This window comes from Amblyomma maculatum, chromosome 2 (genome assembly GCF_055883805.1).
Source record: "Amblyomma maculatum isolate TAMU_Amacu chromosome 2, ASM5588380v1, whole genome shotgun sequence".
In the NCBI taxonomy this organism is placed as follows: domain Eukaryota; kingdom Metazoa; phylum Arthropoda; class Arachnida; order Ixodida; family Ixodidae; genus Amblyomma; species Amblyomma maculatum.
The window spans coordinates 12,445,750-12,464,104 of NC_139345.1; the positions used below are offsets into that span (position 1 = coordinate 12,445,750).

An 18,355-nucleotide genomic window follows, 5' to 3' on the forward strand; every position below is an offset into this window, starting at 1 on the left:
TGCGCTACCCGGCCCCTTCGCACATAAATAAAACAAACGACAAAATACATCGCCATCAGATGCCCCGAACAAATGCTCATTGCGGCTATCACTGGTGGGTTACAGGCTTGGTGCAAACTCCGGTAGATACTTTTCATCATGCACATTTCCTTTAGATGCATACATACCTGTAACGAAGTTTTTCGCACAGTCGAGAGCACGCAGTCGGCTGCCAAGGTCGCCCATTCAAGTCTTGACGCTTGGTTGCCCTAATCCAAGCTTCACGCCGTTGCAGGTCGCGGCTCGCCGAAGGAAACCTAACAGAACGCGTCTTGCATCCCGGCACGCCTCGAGAGTGGCAGCCGTAAGCGGCACAGGTGGTTGGCATCGTTTTACCGAGGCTCTGAACGTGACCGCGCCTCCAGCCCCCGTGCGTTGGCTATGAGTGCGGCGACGAGAAGCGCCGTCGACGCCGCTCAGTGTGTTTTCATCAGTCGCCGCTGGGGCTTCGCGCATGCGCAGAAAACTCGCGCAAAAGGCGGATTGTCTCACAATCGGGGGGACAGGGGCTGACATTTTTTCCTCTTGGTTGATTCACCCCCTGCTGCAGGGAACGGGCGCAGAGGCTGGCTAGGGTGCAAGCTCAGCGGGAGCAGCAGGAAGCGGAACGACAGAAGCTGGAGCAGCAGCGGCAGCGAGAGGCTCAGCAGAAGGAGCGGGAGCGGCTGAAGCAGCGCACTGCGTTTCACCAGCGCAAGCAGAGCGAGTATGTGGAGCACTTTATCTCTCGCTGATGAGCCGAGCTGACATGCTTAGTGAAAGGCTCTACTCGTGGGTACAGTCGAGACCAGATGTCTCAAATTATGGTTATATTGAACACGCAGGCGTGTCGAGCAGATTTCTGTATATTGATGTATTGAACTACCTATTTTGTACTACCCTTCGAGTTTGATATATCCAGGTTTGGCTTTATGTGGATTCATATTTCTGGTTGGTGTTACAAGTGATTGTGTTTAAAAAAAATGCCCATGAAAGCAGCTCAAAAGATATTCTTTTACCTTTCGTGTGTGTGCAATACAGTGCTGTCTTGTGCTGACTTAGCATTGCACATAGATTCGTTTCTTTTGGGTCTGGCCATAGTGGGGGGGTGATCATCCCGTAGTTTTTTCAGCTGGTGGGTTCCTTTGGTTGGGAACGGTTTATTGGGTTTTGGAAAAAAGCTGTGGCTGTATCATGACAGATGAAAAAACAAAGAGGGACATGTTTATCTTAATGTGTAACTGATAATCTTTGCATGTCATGTAGCAAGGGGCTGCTTTCTGCAGTTGAATTGATGTCAATATGCTAAACTTGAAGAAACTGTAATATAAGTCTGTTTGATTATGTAATTTTGTTACATTTGTGACATCACTTCTTTCCTGCATGTCTGTCTGAATAGTAATTGCGTATGCATTTTCCTTCTTTTTTTCCTCTGACTGATGTCAGTGTTATTGCCTTTTTCCACCCTGCAGCAGCCCCTCTGTTGGGGGTTAGCAGCATTGTAAATAAATTAGAAACTGCTAGTCTTTCAGAAAAATGTCTCAGAAAATACCATGCAAGAACCTAATACAAGCCAGTAACTTTGCATCCCTGCCTTGTAATCAATGTAACCTTCAGCCGCTTTGCAGAGTTGGGTTTATTTTCTTATTTATCTTAATGCATGAGCTTCAGTACTGCCTTCTGGGGGAAAAAAAAAATTGTCCTTAAGCATAGGCAGCATTGACCGTTCTTGCAGGCTCCAAAAATTATGACCGTGCCTATAGCGGAAACATAGCCAGGCACTGATTGGTTGATGGGTTTGTTTATGTTTACATACTGCAGCTTAATCCACACGTCACAATCAACCAAACGAGCAAGCAAAAAAGGTAGCAACATACTACTAATAATTGAGTTGAGGTCCATCAGGTGAGGGATTAGCAGTAGCTATTCGGGTTATCAAACTATGCAATGCAAGTTAGTGATGAGTTAGGCAGCCTATACCAAGCCTTAATTGTAAGAGGAAAAAAGCTGTACCTAAATTGTTTCAAAGAGAAAAGTTACAGCCCTGCAGAATCTGCATTAGAGTGATGCGTAAGCACGGATGCTGCTGTTATTTGCTTAATTCACTTCTTGTTTACCCATTTTAGTCTCTGGTAATTTCAAATTGCACGCCCATCCCTTCCTATGCCCTTTTTCGGCTCTACTTCCGGTTGCATGACGTCACATCCTTGATGTCACATTAATTCTCTTCTTGTTTATCCATTTTAGTCTTCGGTACTTTCATATTGCACGTCAATCTCTTTCTATGCCCTTTTTTTGGCTCGACTTCAGGTTGCATCACGTCACATCCTTGACGTCACCTTAATTGGTGGATTTAATTAACTATTTTAGTATTTGATACATTCAAATGGGATGCCAAGCCATTGGCTGTGAGACCATTTTTGCCTTTACTTTTTCATTTTTTGCCTCTAATTAATTATGTAATAACTTATTGGACTAATTATTTTTTGGACACAACATTACATCATCCTCTATCGATTGATACCACTTATTAACCTCTACCACTTCTCAGTTACTCACAACTCCTACAGACATCATATTGCATGTTTTGCCTCTAATTACCTAATTAACTTATTGGCCTAATTATTTTTCAGACAGACCATTACGTCACCTTCTATCAATTGAAAGCACTCATTAACCTTTACCACTTCACACTTACACAACTGCTGCGGACACGATCTTTCTGACGCGGTCTGTGGACGCGATCTGCGGACAGAAATTTGTGAACATAGCGAAGTAATGCTTTCGCATTAATTAATGTAACTAGTAATGTAATGTAATGTATTAATTTAACTAGTAGATAAAGGCCTATGATGAACATGTAAATACAATAAAAAAAAAACTACTAGATGATAGCATTAGCTCTAATGAAGGAAGGGCGGAAGTGGGCTGAAATTCACAGCGATGTCACAAGACTAGAATACGTGGTAGAGTTTGCCAACTCTGCTTCCTTTATATGGAAGGGCGAGATGAAATTCGAGCATACCGGGTCCTTGCACCTGGATTCAGTTCTACTCTTAGGTGACGTGCTTTTATATGGTGAGGAGTAGGTACGGGGAAGGTCAAGGGCCGTGCGACTGCATCGATACCCCAATGCATTTTTTACCTGTTGCTCACACGTGCACACTTGATCGGCCTCGCGTGCCACTTTCTTCGCTCCTTGCACACCATGTAGAAGAAACAAGGTGCACTGGCCGTGACCAATAAATTATTCAGAAATGAACATTTAATACAGTAGAATCTCTCTATACTAAAGGAATTTGGACCAGCAAAAATCTTTACTATGTCAGCTGCTGGTGATGACATTGCCCTGAAGATGCGGTCTAGTATTAAATGTCTAGTTACTAAGCACGCCCTTTTGTTTTATGAAGAAAGCACTCCAAAAATACATTCCATCCTTCTCTTATCATCCCTTTGTGCAATTTCCTTTAAGATGTTCTTTTTTTTTTTTTCATCTATAAGTGTATCTAGCATGAATGGAAAGCAGCTGCGTATACAACAGAGTTTGATTTCCTGTGAAAACCAAAGCCTTGCATGAACGCGGTGCCGACTTCAGTTGTTCCTCTAATTTAAGAGGCAATAGATCAGAAACGCACTGGACAGGCAAGCACGGCAAAACTGCACACGTTGCGCCTGCACTTCTTGGCAACGTTGCCGCGTGCTTCATGCTGCAGTGTTTTGAACGTTCAGCTGTTTCTTTCCTTCTCTACTCCTCGCTGGAGTTCTACTCTCTTTTACTCTCTGAATAGATTGAGATACCTTCCTTCCACTTTCGTAGCCAGCTTTATTTTATTCCTACGAGTGGTGTGCTTTAGCTCATAGCTTCAAGGCCCACGTAAGGTTGGCTTCTCCTAAGAACTGAGGAGTCTGTAGGTAAAGCTATTTAAAAAAAAAAAGTTCATCTTTTATTTATTTTTTTTTAAATAAATTTGCCTTAGGATCCCAGATTGTGCTCGGGCAGTAACCACACGATGCACTTTACTATAACCAAGTTTTATCAAAAATGCCTTTAGTATAAAGGGCAAGAACGTGCGGTCGTCTATGGAAGATGAACTGGAACTTCAGTTTCACTTTACTATACCCGAATTCTTGCTGTAGCGGAGTTCTTAGAGCTGTATCCCATTTCATTACATAGACGATAATGTAATCATGTAACATCGTGTAGAAAATTAACTCACTCGTGCAGAGTGCATGAACCTTTTTAATGTTCTGCTTTTTTTTTTTTCTTTTTGCATATCAGGCGTTCTCTTAATGTTGACACTTTGTCTGCTGCAATGAAGAGGAGAGCAGAGTCACCCTTGGTTTCTTCATCTAAAAAGGCCTGTACTGTAAGTTGCCCAAGTCGTCACTTAGTGTTTTAGTGCTAAAACACTTCTAGCCAGGTACTATGGACTTCATCGATTTCCAGCTTGTGTGGTTGCAGCGTTGCTATGGCAACAGCTAAGCCTTGTTTTGCTAACCTTATTGTATTATGCCTTGATGTCATTCTGCATAAAAACGGGTGCATGCACTGATCAAAATATTCTCAGAAAAATTTTTCTACAGGGTTTCTGGCAAAACCACTACGGAATCAGCCGTTCGAGACGGGAGGCTTTACATTGCACTTAAAAAAATAGGATGCTTAGAGGGCAGTGTTCTGTCCCTTTAAGAACAACAATTTGTCTCCAACAGGAATCAAACCCTATCCCTCTGATCCCCAGCCGAGCGCACAAGCTACTAGAGCACGCTAAGCTGGTGAGAAACCTGTCGTAATTCTCCTTTTCTCTCTTCAGCAGTGATGATACAACGATGCAGTCAATTACAGTGGTAGTGATGGCAGTAGCGATGACAGTTGATAATGATGATGGTAGGGCTAGTGACAATGATAGGGATGACAGTGACGATGCAGTTAGTGGAAAGTCTTGTAAAGTGGCTTTTGCCATTTCCGCTCTTAAGCAGACTTAAGCGCACTCCTGTAATTTTTTTACCGAACTTTCTTATACGACTACTGCTATATATCTCCTGTACCTGCGATTTTCCCTACTTGTGACTTCTAGAAAAGGCGGACATTTTTCTACTAGAACTGAATTTGCAGGGCTCATATTCTGAGCTTGCGTCGTTATCGAAGTGTTGAAGTGTCGTGAGTCATCTGATTGGTCGAAACCCTGGAACAGGGTGTTGCCACTACGCAACCGGAAGAGGTTGCAACATCATGTTTCGGCATTTCCACTAATCAGATGACTTGCTCACATGAAATAGTGACACTTTGATAACGACACAAATCTGAATACGGGCCCAGATCAATATGCAGTGCAACTTTCCGTCTGCTGCTGGTGAATGACCGTCACTCTCAACCATGCTTCGATCAAAACTACTGGGGCAGATTTTTAGGTCTGGAGGACTGATTTGGAGGTTCAGAGACTAGCGAAATCGTCTTAATGTTTGTTGTCCACATGTAGTACTTTCACACTCTTGCCACTTCAGTTCAGTGGCCCACTGTCTTAACCACTGAGCTACTGCAGTGGGTACTTTTGCTCTTTTTCCTCTCTCTCTTTCTTTTTTTTTTCTGAAGAAGTTTGCTACTTTAAGGCTCATGCAAAAGAACTCGTTTGACACATGAAATTGCCCGATTTTTATCATGTGAGGTTGGCAGGTATGCTAGTGTCAATGGTCGGCTGCTACATGAGAACATTTAGTTTCCATTAAGTTCAAATAATGTTTGCCATCAGATGAGTTTTCCAAGCCCATTCGCATTTGATCTTGAACCGAATGTATACTCTGACACTAGAGACGCAGCAGAAATGGGCAACGCTGAAAAGTAATGTGCATACCATCAAAGTTAAAATGCTGTCTTTGGCTAAAATGATAGCTTCAACGACAGCCTGTGATATGAATAGTTTCACGACAGTTGTTACTCTCTATCTCAGCAATGGCCTTGCCTTGCCCCAGACCAGCGATCATTTTCTGTTCAGTGTTTCTTGTTGGTCAGATGTTCTCAGAAGTATTTAACTGAGCGCTTCATCTCTGGAGTGTCAGTTCTACACTCTGCACCCCACCGTGTCAGACATACGTTTGGATGGCTTGGCTTGGATTTTGATGGCTAAAATGCTGTAGCATGGCTAGAATAATATTAGACTCCTATAAGATCTCGCATCAAAGTTCTCATCCCCTTTGAAGCACTACACAATTTCAAATGCCTTTTATGCACACCCATGTGCCTTGAAGGGAACACCCCCAAATGAGAATTGCGTACAAAAGCTGAAGTTAGCATGGGCAATCTAAAGAAAAAAAGAATTTTAATATGCATATATATGTATAGATATATATTTTTTCCACTTGTCAATATTTCCATTCTTTTTTTTTCTTTTTTTTTTTGGTTCTACACTGTAACCTATGTCATTCACAAATTATGCCAATCAGCATGTTGAATGCCATTCGAGTGAAATGGTATTAAATGTTCTAGTATAGCAAGGGCATTAGAAAGTGATCAGCATAGCATTCCAGCACATTTAGTGACTGGTGAATGTAAGGGTGCAATCTTTCATTTTGCAGTCGAAAACCACCAAGACTACTAAAGCAACCAAGGCCATGGGTGGTGACAAAGAAGCTGCCAGGGTAAGTAATGTTGTTTCACGCGACACGGCAGTGATGCTGAATTGTTTAGCTTTAGCACTATCACTTTGTCATTCCTTCTTTCCCTTTGCAGCCTTGCACTTTTGCACTTCTATGGTGTCCTTATCGGTCAATGTTCTTTACCTTCCCTTTTCTTTTTCTGTTTTCATTTCCTAAAGCTTATCTTTGGCCAGCCAAACACAAGCCTTGCCCAGAAGGCAAAGTTGAACAACAGCCTCCAGCAGCAGGCCATGCTCAACAGGTGAGAAAACTGCATGAGATGTGACAAGTGTGACAGGTCAAAGTGCCTCATTGTATGTAACATGTGGTTAGTGTGCGAAATTCACAGATAGGTTAGTCATCATTTCTTCCAGATTTTTTTGTAGTGTGGAATTGGCATCACTGATTACGTAGCAGCAGATTTCTGTAACTAAATTTTTTACAACTCTTGTTTTTAACCCTGGAACTAAATTAATGGGGCCAGAATGTGAGCGAAATCATGTAAACAAGACAGTTCTATCCAGTATTTGCTGCTCACCCTCATCACTTATGGTGATGGAATGCACCAGAATCATTACTTGCAGCATACAAAGGTTATTCATTAGGTATGTTAAAAATAGAAGCTTTTGGGGTGGTGCAGGGTTGGGCCACGCCGGTTGCACCTTTGAGAAGGGAGCAGCTGCGGCAGTATGAAGAAGCATTAACCGCAGCAGCGTTGCAACATTTCAAGGATGAAGTGGCACGCGTGCAAGTGGCGACCACGGCACGCTTGCTGTTCAGTTTCGCATAATAAGGCAAAAAACATTCCCTTGCATGCCTATACATTTATGCATGCTTTCTTGCATTCTGACACTATTTGAATTTCGAGCCACTTTTTTATTCCTTGATATGAAATTTGTGTGTGTGCTCTTTTGTGTGCTAAAAATGGCACATGCTTGCTTGCTTGTTTACAATTCTTATAACAATTATCTTCATTAAGCAGCTTTTTCACATCATGTCTTACTAAATTATATGCCATATGCAGAATGAGCCTCGCGTTGAAGCAAGACAAAGGGCATTATTGTGGTCATTATTTGCAGCTTGGAATGGAGCCTGGATCATGTTTATGCTTTGTTACTGCACAGGCATCACGCAACACCTTACTGGTTCATGTGCATTTTTGTTGCCACAAGAATATGCCGCATGCTATTGCATGCATTTCAGAATTGTTGAGTTATTAACTAATCTTTTCATTTCACTTATTAGGCTATGTAAAACTCACCGCACATCTTTCTGTTTTTCATGTGCTCTTATGTTGCGCTAGCGTGCATGAATAAAAATGTTGAAAAGTATTGAGAACTCAGCTTCGCTGTTTTGCAGCTTAAACATTAGACCTTGGCAGTACAAGTGACTTGTGCTGTTTCCATTAAAGAAATCTCTGAGAAGCACCTGTGCTCTGTGTTAAATAAGAGAAAATACAAGATTAAATAGGTTAAATGCGATATATATATATGTATGGGTTGAATGACAATCATTAGCATGGCTCCTAAGGTAAGGTTAGAGCTGCCCACTACAGCACTAGATTTTTAAGTTCAGGTGAATTTTGTTCGTGCAGTAGCCAAGGGCACGGGATCAAATCCTGGCCACGGTGGCCACTTTTCGATGGAGGTGAAAATCAAGGCACACGTGTGTTATGCAGAGTCTGTGCATTTTTTCCGACCCCAGGTGGAGCCCTTCATTATGGAATCTCTCATCAGTTTGGGATGTTAAACCCTGCAGACCAAACCAAACCTATTTGTGTCGTGGGGGCAGCTACAGTACAAACAGCTACTATCTCTGTTCTTGCCTGGCCGTTATTGACAGAACTGCATCTGGTGCAATCAAGTTGGCTTAACTTTTAATGGGAACTAAATAATAAAGGGACAGAACACTGAGCAAAATATGTATTGAGATTGTGGTAAAAATGAAAAGATCTTGCCTCGTATGGTATTGGTCAAGCACTACAATATTCAAGAAACGAGAGCTTGTAATTTTAATGTATGTGGCACTGAACGTCTCGTGAAAATGACTGGTGTCGCCTCTTACGACGAAATGCTGTAATTATCACTGTCGTAACACACGTAATCACATCTTGAAAAAATGTCACTGGTTTTCGTAAGTGCACAGTGTTCTCTATTCTATAAAGTGTGCTCGCATTGTTTTATGGATATTTTGCACACTCTCTGCTGCACCCATCAGCAAAAACCAGCTTTCTTTCACATTGCATACGATTTGATTCTAGCGTTGGTCACTAGATGGCGCCACAGTGTTTTGAATTTTTTGGTTGAAGTGGTGACCGCAGCCCACTAAAAAATTCGTGCCATAACACCTTTGGGTGTAGTAGCTGAACGTGACGCTACTGTGTACTAAAAAATGTCTAATTACTGCCTGGTGGGTCAAATTGCATGTTTTAGGTAAATCACATTTGTCGACGCACAGTCGCCATCATGGCTGCTCATGGTTTCCAGCATCAGACTACATAAAACCAGGTACATGCACTGATCTAAAAATTCTCAGTAAAGATTTTTACTGCATTTCTGGCAAAACCGTTTCGGAATTAACCACTTGAGACAGGAAGCTTTACATTACGACAAAAAAATTTGACGCTTAGACTGCAGTGTGCTGTCCCTTTAAAGATGGTACTGACGATACTAATGTATGTATACAACTGCAAAGTGCTAATATGTTTACACCTGGGCAATTTTCTTGCACGTCTGTTTTTGACCATCAGTTGCTTTCATTTCATAAAAAAGGTTGTCGGGGGTTTAGCTAAGGTTAACCCTTTCACCGTCGGCTGTTTCTGACCGGGACGCACCCCCAGTGTCGGCTTTGTTTCAGAAAACGAGCATATCAGGGAACGAGCATAAAGATTTATTTTGCATTATGATGGGTATACAAATAAATTAGTCAATGCAATTTGCACATTTCAGTGTTCTGCAGGTGTTTAAATAAACATCATCATCATCAGTATGACTATAAATGATATATGATAAAATAAAAAAAACACGCTCAATACTTCTTCAGAGTGTGATATATCCTGAGTCCGAATCCGAGCTTGGCTGGTTATCAGAACCCGAAGAGCCATCGCTCCAGTCAGCCGTCGAAGGTCTTGCGTGGTCCGCCATCCGAAAGTAAGCGCGCGCGGAGGGCGCACATTCAGTGGCCAGCACAAGGGAGAGAAACGGCGCGTAGTGAAGTCGAAAGAGAAAAAGATGGAAAGAGGCTAAAACACTCGTGTGCTGCTGCTGCTAACGGCAAGCTGTCCTAAAGCAAGGGCGCGTGGAGAGAGCGAATGCAGCAATCGAGTCATATGTCAGTCGGAGAGAGGCAACCACGTGCGGCCCTGAACTTGCCACGCCGTAGCGGAAGCGCGACAAAGAATAAAAATAAAAACCTCCAAACCTGCCGCAGATGGCAGAACAAACTTTGAACCCATAACCGCACGCGCGCGCCGAAGGATCGCTCGCTCGAGAGAGTAGTGTCACGGAGCGACCACGCCCCCTCCCACGAGCAAAGAATGGGCGGGCGCGGTCGCGCCATACTCTTCCATATATGTGTCATATCGGCGCGGAGCGAGCATATCAGCTTGTAGAAAGATTCAACAGATGGCGGAGCAAGTCCAAGCGCGGTAGCTTTACGGTGAGGCGCGAAGATTTGAACGCAAGATAGAATACGTACGGGTACGTTATTGACACTGCGGGGAGGAAACGCGAATATGTACCGGTACGTTCGTGACAGTGAAAGGGTTACAGATATGCAAAAGCACGCTCTTTTTCAGAAGACACTACCGAAGGTTCTAGCTCTCTCTCCATTCTGACTTGTCTGACATGCCAGTAGCAAGGCAGTGGCTTATAGTAATTAAAATTAAAGAGCACTACGGAATCTGCATTGGAGTAATGCGAAAGCATGGATGCTGCTGTTGGTTGCTTCTGGCTGCTTCTAGTTGCTTAATTCACTTCTTGTTTACTCTTTGGTACTTTCCAATTGCGCGTCAATCCTTTCCTATGCCCTTTTTCGGCTCTACTTCCGGTTGCGTGATGTCACATCCTTGACGTCAATTTAATTGACTGATTTAATTAGCTATTTTAGTATTTGATACATTCAAATGTGGCGTCAAGCCATTGGCTAATGAGACCATTTTTGCCTTTTACATTTTTTGCCTCTAATTAATTACCTAATTAACTTATTTTCCTAATTATTTTTCAGACATTATGTCACCCTCTATCGATTGGCACCATTCATTAACCTCTACCACTTCTCGATTACTCACTACTGCTGCTGACGCGATCGGCGTTCAGAAATCTCTGAACATAGTGAAGCAATACTTTTGCATTAAAAATTGATTTACAGAAAAGAAAATCGTAATGTCTATCATTCTTCTCAGTGAACACGTGAACCCTATTGCAAGGGAAAAGAGGAAGGTGGGAGTGAAAAAAAGGCAGAGGTCTATAGTGGTGCCATAGTGAAAGTCTATGAAATAATTTCAACCATCCAGAGTCCTTAACGTGCAATCGCAGAGCACATATGGATGCCTTTTGAACTTCAACTCCATTGAAATGCGGTCAACCGCGGTCATGTTAAAACACGGGTACTCCAATCAGTAGCCAAGCTTCCTCACCACCGAGCCACTGCAGCATGTCTTCTGTACAGCTTGCCTGTGTCAAGGTGACACTACCGAACGTCTATTAAATCCAAAGGTCAAGTGTCAGGCTCGCCATAGTGACACTTTGGTTTCTTAAGTACACTGTGCAATACAGTGGTTTCACTATTGGTAAGCTGAGCTTGGCAGCATCGAATACAAGATCAACAACATAGGGAATGGTAAACTGGTTACATCTCGTGAAGTAGTGCTTTCACACTAAACAAACTTTTGCTAATATGGCAAAATGACTAATATTCTAGTGGTGAATGCAAGGTGAGAGCGCTCACCTCTTGTGGAAGCAAGAATATTGCGGTAAAGCTTCACTCACTTCTTTCCCCACACCACACAGAAAGCTTTACTCATTGTTAATGAGCACAAAAAGGCAATGACTGACAAGGAGACTACATCACATGAACTCACTCGTAGCTGAATGTTTATTCAGAAAAAATGCAGCGGTATATACACACTAAGAGGCAAAGGTGCAGTGAAAAATTCATAGCTGTCTTTTTGCACTCGTTAACAATGAACACTTACAGTTAGTGCAGTTTGTAACGAAAATGATGCAAGAGGGCTTCATAGTGTGGAGTGAAGATAACTGTGGCCTTTGAAATGATCCAAGGGTTTTCAGCAGAACTTGAAGAAAACTGAAAGGCACATTCAGGAAGACACAAAAGCGCATAAAATGTTCACTGACGAAGGGAGGGAACAACACAAGTGCTCGTCATGTTTTTGTTCTACGTCCATGCACAATTTTTCGCTCCTGTCTCTTCCTGAATATGCACAGACATGGCCAGCTACATGTACTGTCATCAGCAAAAGTTTGCAACATCTCCAGAACGTAGCGGAGCGATGGAAAATGGCATTACTGCACCATTTACCGCTATTGCGCATGATGACGAGGTTATCGGAAATTGCGTCAGAGGTACACTTTGTGCACGCCTGTATTTTCTTCGCTGTCAAGCATGCCTCGTCTCTTACTTCCCTGTGACGTGCATTTCAAACTCACGGAAGCCGCTGAGGCGCTATGTGACATTCGTTGCCGGAACGTAGCACGCCACACAAATGCTCTGAAGCAATCGTTCACCAGCTGCAGCTACTGAAGCAGATAAGCAGCTATTATGACATAGTGCTTCAGTGGCAGCAACAAGTGTCAAAAGCGGATACCGGGGAAGCAAGCGATGAGGCATGCTTGATAGCGAAGGAAGGACAGGCGTGCGCAAAGCGTGCTTTAAACGCAATTTTCGTTAGCCTCGTAATCGAGCACAATCGTGTCAGATGGTGCAGCAATGCAGTTTTCTGTCACTCCGCCACGCGCTGGAGATCCTGCCAACTTTTGCTGCTGACAGTGCTTCTCACTAAAAGGCCAGTCTGCATGCTATGAAAATTTACCGTGTGTTAGGGACAAGAAGCTAAATGTACTCAAGAGCCTTGCGGCCTGTATATTCTGCAAGGAACTGAGTAGTGATGCAAACATCACAGCTTTCTGTGTTCATGACGGTGACACTGGGATGTGGTGACGCAGCAGTACCACAACTCGCAAAATGCATTGTGGCAGCATAGCGCAACAAATTGCGAAATGTGTCTCAAGGCTAGATGGGAAGAAATTCTTGTCACATGCAAAAGTAACCTCTACTCAGGGCCTCTAGAGATCTTTCTCTTCTGGGGCAATGAACAATACAGTGGGTGGGGTTGGAGTGTGGTGTCTAAAAATAAAATATTTTTTTTCAATCAAGAAATCTTTAATTCATTGTTACCAGCTTCTTTGCTTCTTTGATTATGGTTGTCAGGCCCTGGGAATGAAAAAATCGAGCAGTACACTTGTGCCGTTGTGGGGCATACAGTTTGAGGGCGTGTACAGTGCTACTTGTTTGACTTTCACGTGAGGTGCTTTGAAAGCTTCACAGTGGTGTTGGTGACTTTTTTGTTTTCACCACTCTGATTATTTCTTGTCTTATATCTCATAGCCTTTCGCAGTCTCTGAGAAACCAGTCAAGCTTCTTGCCCTCCCCTGAGCAGCCCCAGGCGGCCTCTGACTCTCGGTGCATCACAGAGCTTGTTGAGACCCCACCAGCGAAACAGGAAACTGCTCTGAACATCACCATGACACTGTCTGTGGCAAATGAGCCTGAAAAGACCCTTGACCAGACGTTCACTCGCCCCGCTGCCACTGAGCCAAAGACTCCATCACCAGCCAACTCCACATTTGTGAGGACCAGTGGCCCACCCAGGTGCAGCGGGTAGGCAAACACTTGCAGTCTCAATTTCTATACAAGATCCTACCTTGCCGTGGTCCGTCTTTCGGAGCCTGTTTGAATTAACTAGTGTGAGACCTGCAGCAACCAGATTAACGATCATCTAAGCCACAGCCTTTATCGAAGTTACTCTTGTAATAGTGCTTCAATTGGCTAGACGCGGGAGTCTCCTTCTAGCGCCAGCATGCCAGCCCTAGCAGTCAGAGCAGTGACCTCCAGCCCACGGAGGGATAAGTCGCCCTCACGGTGGGTTTGGGCTAAAGGGGGTAAACATGAGTTGCGCACTTGACGCAGACTTTATTCTGCCCAAGTAATTACACAGCAAAGAAAATGCTCAAAAATGACTTCCATAGTGAGCGAACATCCCACTAGCATATGAGGGTGAAAGATAACCACGCGAAAAGGGGAGAGGAACGTTCTACTCACGTGACTTTGTGCTCATGGCCCGCTGAAGTAGTGTATACGACCACTGGCCAATTCGCATAATGGCAGTGGTCTCCTCGGCAGAAAGTCTAAACCAAGTGCTTGTGTGTTCACTGGCCGAAAGACGAGAGGAAATCCGCAGACTATGCCAGGAGGACAGGGGGAAGGCAGCAATGGCATCGCTCCGGGAGGCTGGGAGACAGTGGGAGTGGCCAGTGTGTCCTCTTCTCACCATCCTTCCTAACCACGTATGATAATTACTCGTGGCCATTAAATAGGAAAGGGGATTCATGTATGCCCCTACACCTTGTGTGCTTTTGGCTGCTGAACTGCATTGACAGTTTGACTCACAACTACAGTAAGAGCTCATTAATGCAGACATTCAAATAATTCAAAATTCATTAAGCTTTGACTGTGCAAGGCAGACAGACGTACAAAATAAAAATGTGTGTAGTTAACATTAAAGGGCCACTGTCCACCTTCCGGTCGAAAATATTTTCTTCCCCGGTGATCGTGAGGCTTCGTCCCCAGAACGCAAGGCCGAAAAATGTTTTTGAAAAAAGTAATTAATAATGCAGTTACAGCCACTGCAATCAAACGATTTCGCATTTTCTTCTCCTTCCATTCCTTCTCAGAGGTTTTTCACTCTCCTGCCCTGTCGTCTAGCCTCAGCAAGCCAAATTCCCCTTCCTCCTCCCCGTTTGGCGGGAGATGGGGCGTGGTATTCGGCGTGCACGGAAACGAAACGGGCGAGGGAGCATGCGCCGCTGCATTCTGTTCGGCCATGGCAAGGGAAAAGCGCGCAGTAAGCGGCGGACACATTAGTGTTGTACGCCCATCCTTCACCCGTCAGTCAGCGAGATGGACCAATGGATGTCATTGTGATTCTGACGTCGGCCTCAGGGCTCGACGGGCCAGCGTAGAGAATGGGGAAGCTGGTTTCTCGAAGGAGAGGATCAGATAGCTTTGATGTGCATTTTTGCTGCTTTGCGGAGCACGTATTGCTGTAGCATTTTGCACAGTCTAGTTCTGGTACCTGATCAAAGTATTGGGCTCCTTTGCTTAAAAGGACAGTGCCCCTTTAAGGTGGCCAAGGTGGTCACACACGTTTTCCTATTGCAGCACTCACTTCACTGCTGTTGTAGTTGTTTTTGTTTTGTTTTGGATATTCTCAAAATGGTACTGTTTTTCTTAAGTCTACAGTTACCACTGCACACTGTCCCCCTGTGACAGATAGTAGTCTACTGTTAAAGATTTTCTTGTTATCTATAAATAAAAAGCTAACCATCAGGTCAAAATTATGAGGTCAATAATTTAAATTTGTCTGGCTTGTTTGGTACTTCAGTGAAATATGAAAAACTGATTGTTTAGTGTATAGCGAAATGATATACATGCTGCAAACTGCTGCCTTACAACAAAGATGGACTATGCACGTTCATTCTCTGGTTGTCATGTTCAACTGTATGCATGCTGTTTGCCCGCAGCTATGACATCACGCCACATAGGAGTGAGCTTCCCCCAGAGCCAAACAAGGATAAAGACAACTACGACATTGCAGACCTCAACTCTGGTGATGAGACGGATGATGATGAGAAGCCACGCAAGGAAGTGCCTCTTTGGGCAAAGGGTAGGCACCAATTTCTAGCCAATACCCAGTGTGCGTTGGAGTTGTCGGACGTGCTTGCTCCTTTCTTGGTCTATCGAGTCACTACCTTGGGGAATGGGCTTCGTCCCCGCCTCACTCAAAGCACATAGCAGTGTAATGCTTGTGGAAAGGAACGGGCAATGTGGCACGCTATCACAGGCTCGCTCGTTGGTCAACTCTGGACTTGCAAGCTATGTGAACCGTTGTTTTAAAAACTTATTTCGTGTTTTCGCGAACCAAGACTTAATGAAACCGCATGATAAAGTTGGGAGGAGCTGCCAATTCAGGTTGCTCATTTCAGATGGGATAAGAATTAACCTTCCAGTGCTCTTGAATGCCGAGCCAGCCATGCTACTCCTAGGCCACACAGACACGTTCATACGGCTTGGTAAAAGTTTGGCTTTATGTGTTCAGGCTTATGAAGGCGAAGCTTAAGTATCCCTCTCTTTTTTTTCTTTTCTTTTAAAGTAGTAACCTCTTTGAAATTGGCCTGTGCAGAGAGTTATCTCCCTCCTAATGACGCTTTCAATGTGCAGGATGTTTCTGAACAGTTTCATTCCTGCCCCATCCTTGTTTCAGGCACACCTTTGCAGGTGCTCATATCAAACCAAAACGAAGGTTCCCTTCAGGGCTTGGAACTCTTTGGCAAGATGCCTCTCCCTCATCTGGATAAGATATTCAAGGAGAAAAAGAAGTACTTCAACAAGCGCACAAGCTCTGCATTCTGGAACACACCTTGACAGACGTGCTTATCGCTGTGAATTTTGTCATCTTTTGAGTGATTTTAGCTTGCTACTAATGTTCATTTACCAAAATTTCTCTTCAAGAATGGGTATGGGTTTATGGCCTTGTATGTCTTCATTTCATTCATTGATCGATACCTGTAATGAAAACGTAGTGCAAGCTAACTGATGCGGACGGGTTTCCTTTTATTTTTATAGTACACATGAAAAAAATTGATGCAAAGATCTGGTTGCAGAGGATACAGGAGTAATGCTTCTGGCAACTGGAATATTGCCAACTTGCATGCCAAGATTACCGAGCTTCTTTCTATGTAATGCAATGTAGCAAAGGCTAAATGCTTTGCAGTTTTTTGGTTTGCAGGTGAAAGGGGTGCATATACATTGTTCACGAGCTCAGCATATAGAAGGCAGTATGGTTAACATTACCAAGTGCTTTTGTGGCTGAAAAATGGAATGTTTTCAAGGATTGCTCAGGACCATCGCAGAGATTTCTGCTATGTCCAAATATCCTGTATGTACGTCACCTTTCTCAGAGTCCTGTTTTGCAGCTTTAGTAATGCCGTTGCATAGCATGCTTACATACTCACTTCCTCCTACTCCTTGCTCCCCTACCCTTTTCTTAGTCATTTATGTAGCACCCACCTTTATCTCTTCTTTAGGGAAAGCTTTGTTTCTTTCAAGGCTGCTGTTCATCTGGAAGCCAAATAGATTCTGCTCGTTTTCTATTTTTGCGTTTCTAACTTGAAACAAATATGCATATATGCAATTTACTATTGTTCACACACACCTTGCATAAATATCACTGTGGCCACAAGTGCACTTCTATTGTGCAAGCCTTCCATCGGAGTTAGGCTTTGGAATTTTTTCCGTATGCAAGATCTAATGCCTTTATCATGTGAGATGCAAGATCTAATGCCTTTATCATGTGAGACCTTAATTGCTATGTCTGCATCATGTTTTATATGAGCTCACTTATGTACATACATTCCTTTGTGTAATGTCTTTTCCTGTTTTACCTTGTATGTGCCTTTATTTTAGTATTGACGTTGTCCTTGCAAAAAACAAGCATGGTTGGTGGGCTGCTTGTTGAGGGCAAGAAGTGGTTTACGGTTTATTTCACATATACCAATAAATAAACCCATAAATAAAATTTGCTATATGCTTTTGTCACATCTGATAATATAGTTTCATGCCAGATGCACATTTGTGGGCGAATTTCAGGCTGCTTCACGCCTCTGAAATTAATAGACAGCATAATGGATGAAATTGTATGTTTGTGGTAACCTGATTTCTAAACAATTCATGAAGCAAGGATGATAATGCTGGCTGGTGCACCCAGCACTACTTGCTTGCATTGACTTATATGTTCCAGTGGGCAAACAGCTTCTGTCAAAACTATTGTCCAAGAGACGTTTTTCTGGTCGACGTGATTGGCCTGAAATCACTTGCCATCCAGTAATTAATGTAACTTGCGAAAGAGAGAGAGAACCTTCGTTTCAGTCATTCCCATTCGTATGGGAAACTTTCAGCCCATGGTAATAATCTTATTATTGTAAATAGGCTGGATATGGTGATATTCTACATTAAGTGCACTGAAAATATTGCTTTCCTTGTTCCCCACACCACGACTGCATACTTGCAAAGACAATACCTATACCATTCAAAGCCGAAAGTCCTCTTCACAGCAGTTTTTATTAGACAAGGGTGTTTACCTCCTAGGTGAAAGTTTTTGCCAGAAATCTGCCTGCTTTTAATGGTTTTACTGAACTAGCAGGAAGCCTACTGGTGTTCTGTGTGTTGAAGCACACTCATTTGGGCATTAACTGGTCGCATGTTGGCAGCGACCAGTTCTACTGCCAACATGGAACCAGTTGGAATCTACTGGTTCCATCTGAAAGTTTTGCTTTTCAAATGTAGGAAGTGTTTCTTTAGGTATGACCTTAGTCTCTCTCAAGTCTCGGTTCTTAGAACTGTCTGAGGACCC

The 18,355-nt window shown here is 43.3% G+C and overlaps 1 protein-coding gene across 2 annotated transcripts in view; it reads left to right on the top strand.

Annotated features, from left to right (window-relative positions):
• The window catches only part of LOC146197949 (uncharacterized), a 53,086-nt gene extending 35,558 nt beyond the window's left edge, over positions 1–17,528 (top strand). Inside the window, exons 8-15 of one of the 2 annotated variants that reach the window (XM_084593231.1) lie at positions 590–745; positions 4,298–4,385; positions 4,729–4,791; positions 6,589–6,651; positions 6,828–6,910; positions 13,273–13,545; positions 15,468–15,610; positions 16,208–17,528. In XM_084593231.1, coding sequence (XP_084449357.1) covers positions 590–745; positions 4,298–4,385; positions 4,729–4,791; positions 6,589–6,651; positions 6,828–6,910; positions 13,273–13,545; positions 15,468–15,610; positions 16,208–16,368 — 1,030 coding nt within the window. In that variant the 3' untranslated portion in view covers positions 16,369–17,528. The remainder of the gene's footprint in view (positions 1–589; positions 746–4,297; positions 4,386–4,728; positions 4,792–6,588; positions 6,652–6,827; positions 6,911–13,272; positions 13,546–15,467; positions 15,611–16,207) is intronic. The other variant, XM_084593232.1, reaches the window with a different exon arrangement.
• Positions 17,529–18,355: the final 827 nt, after the last annotated feature.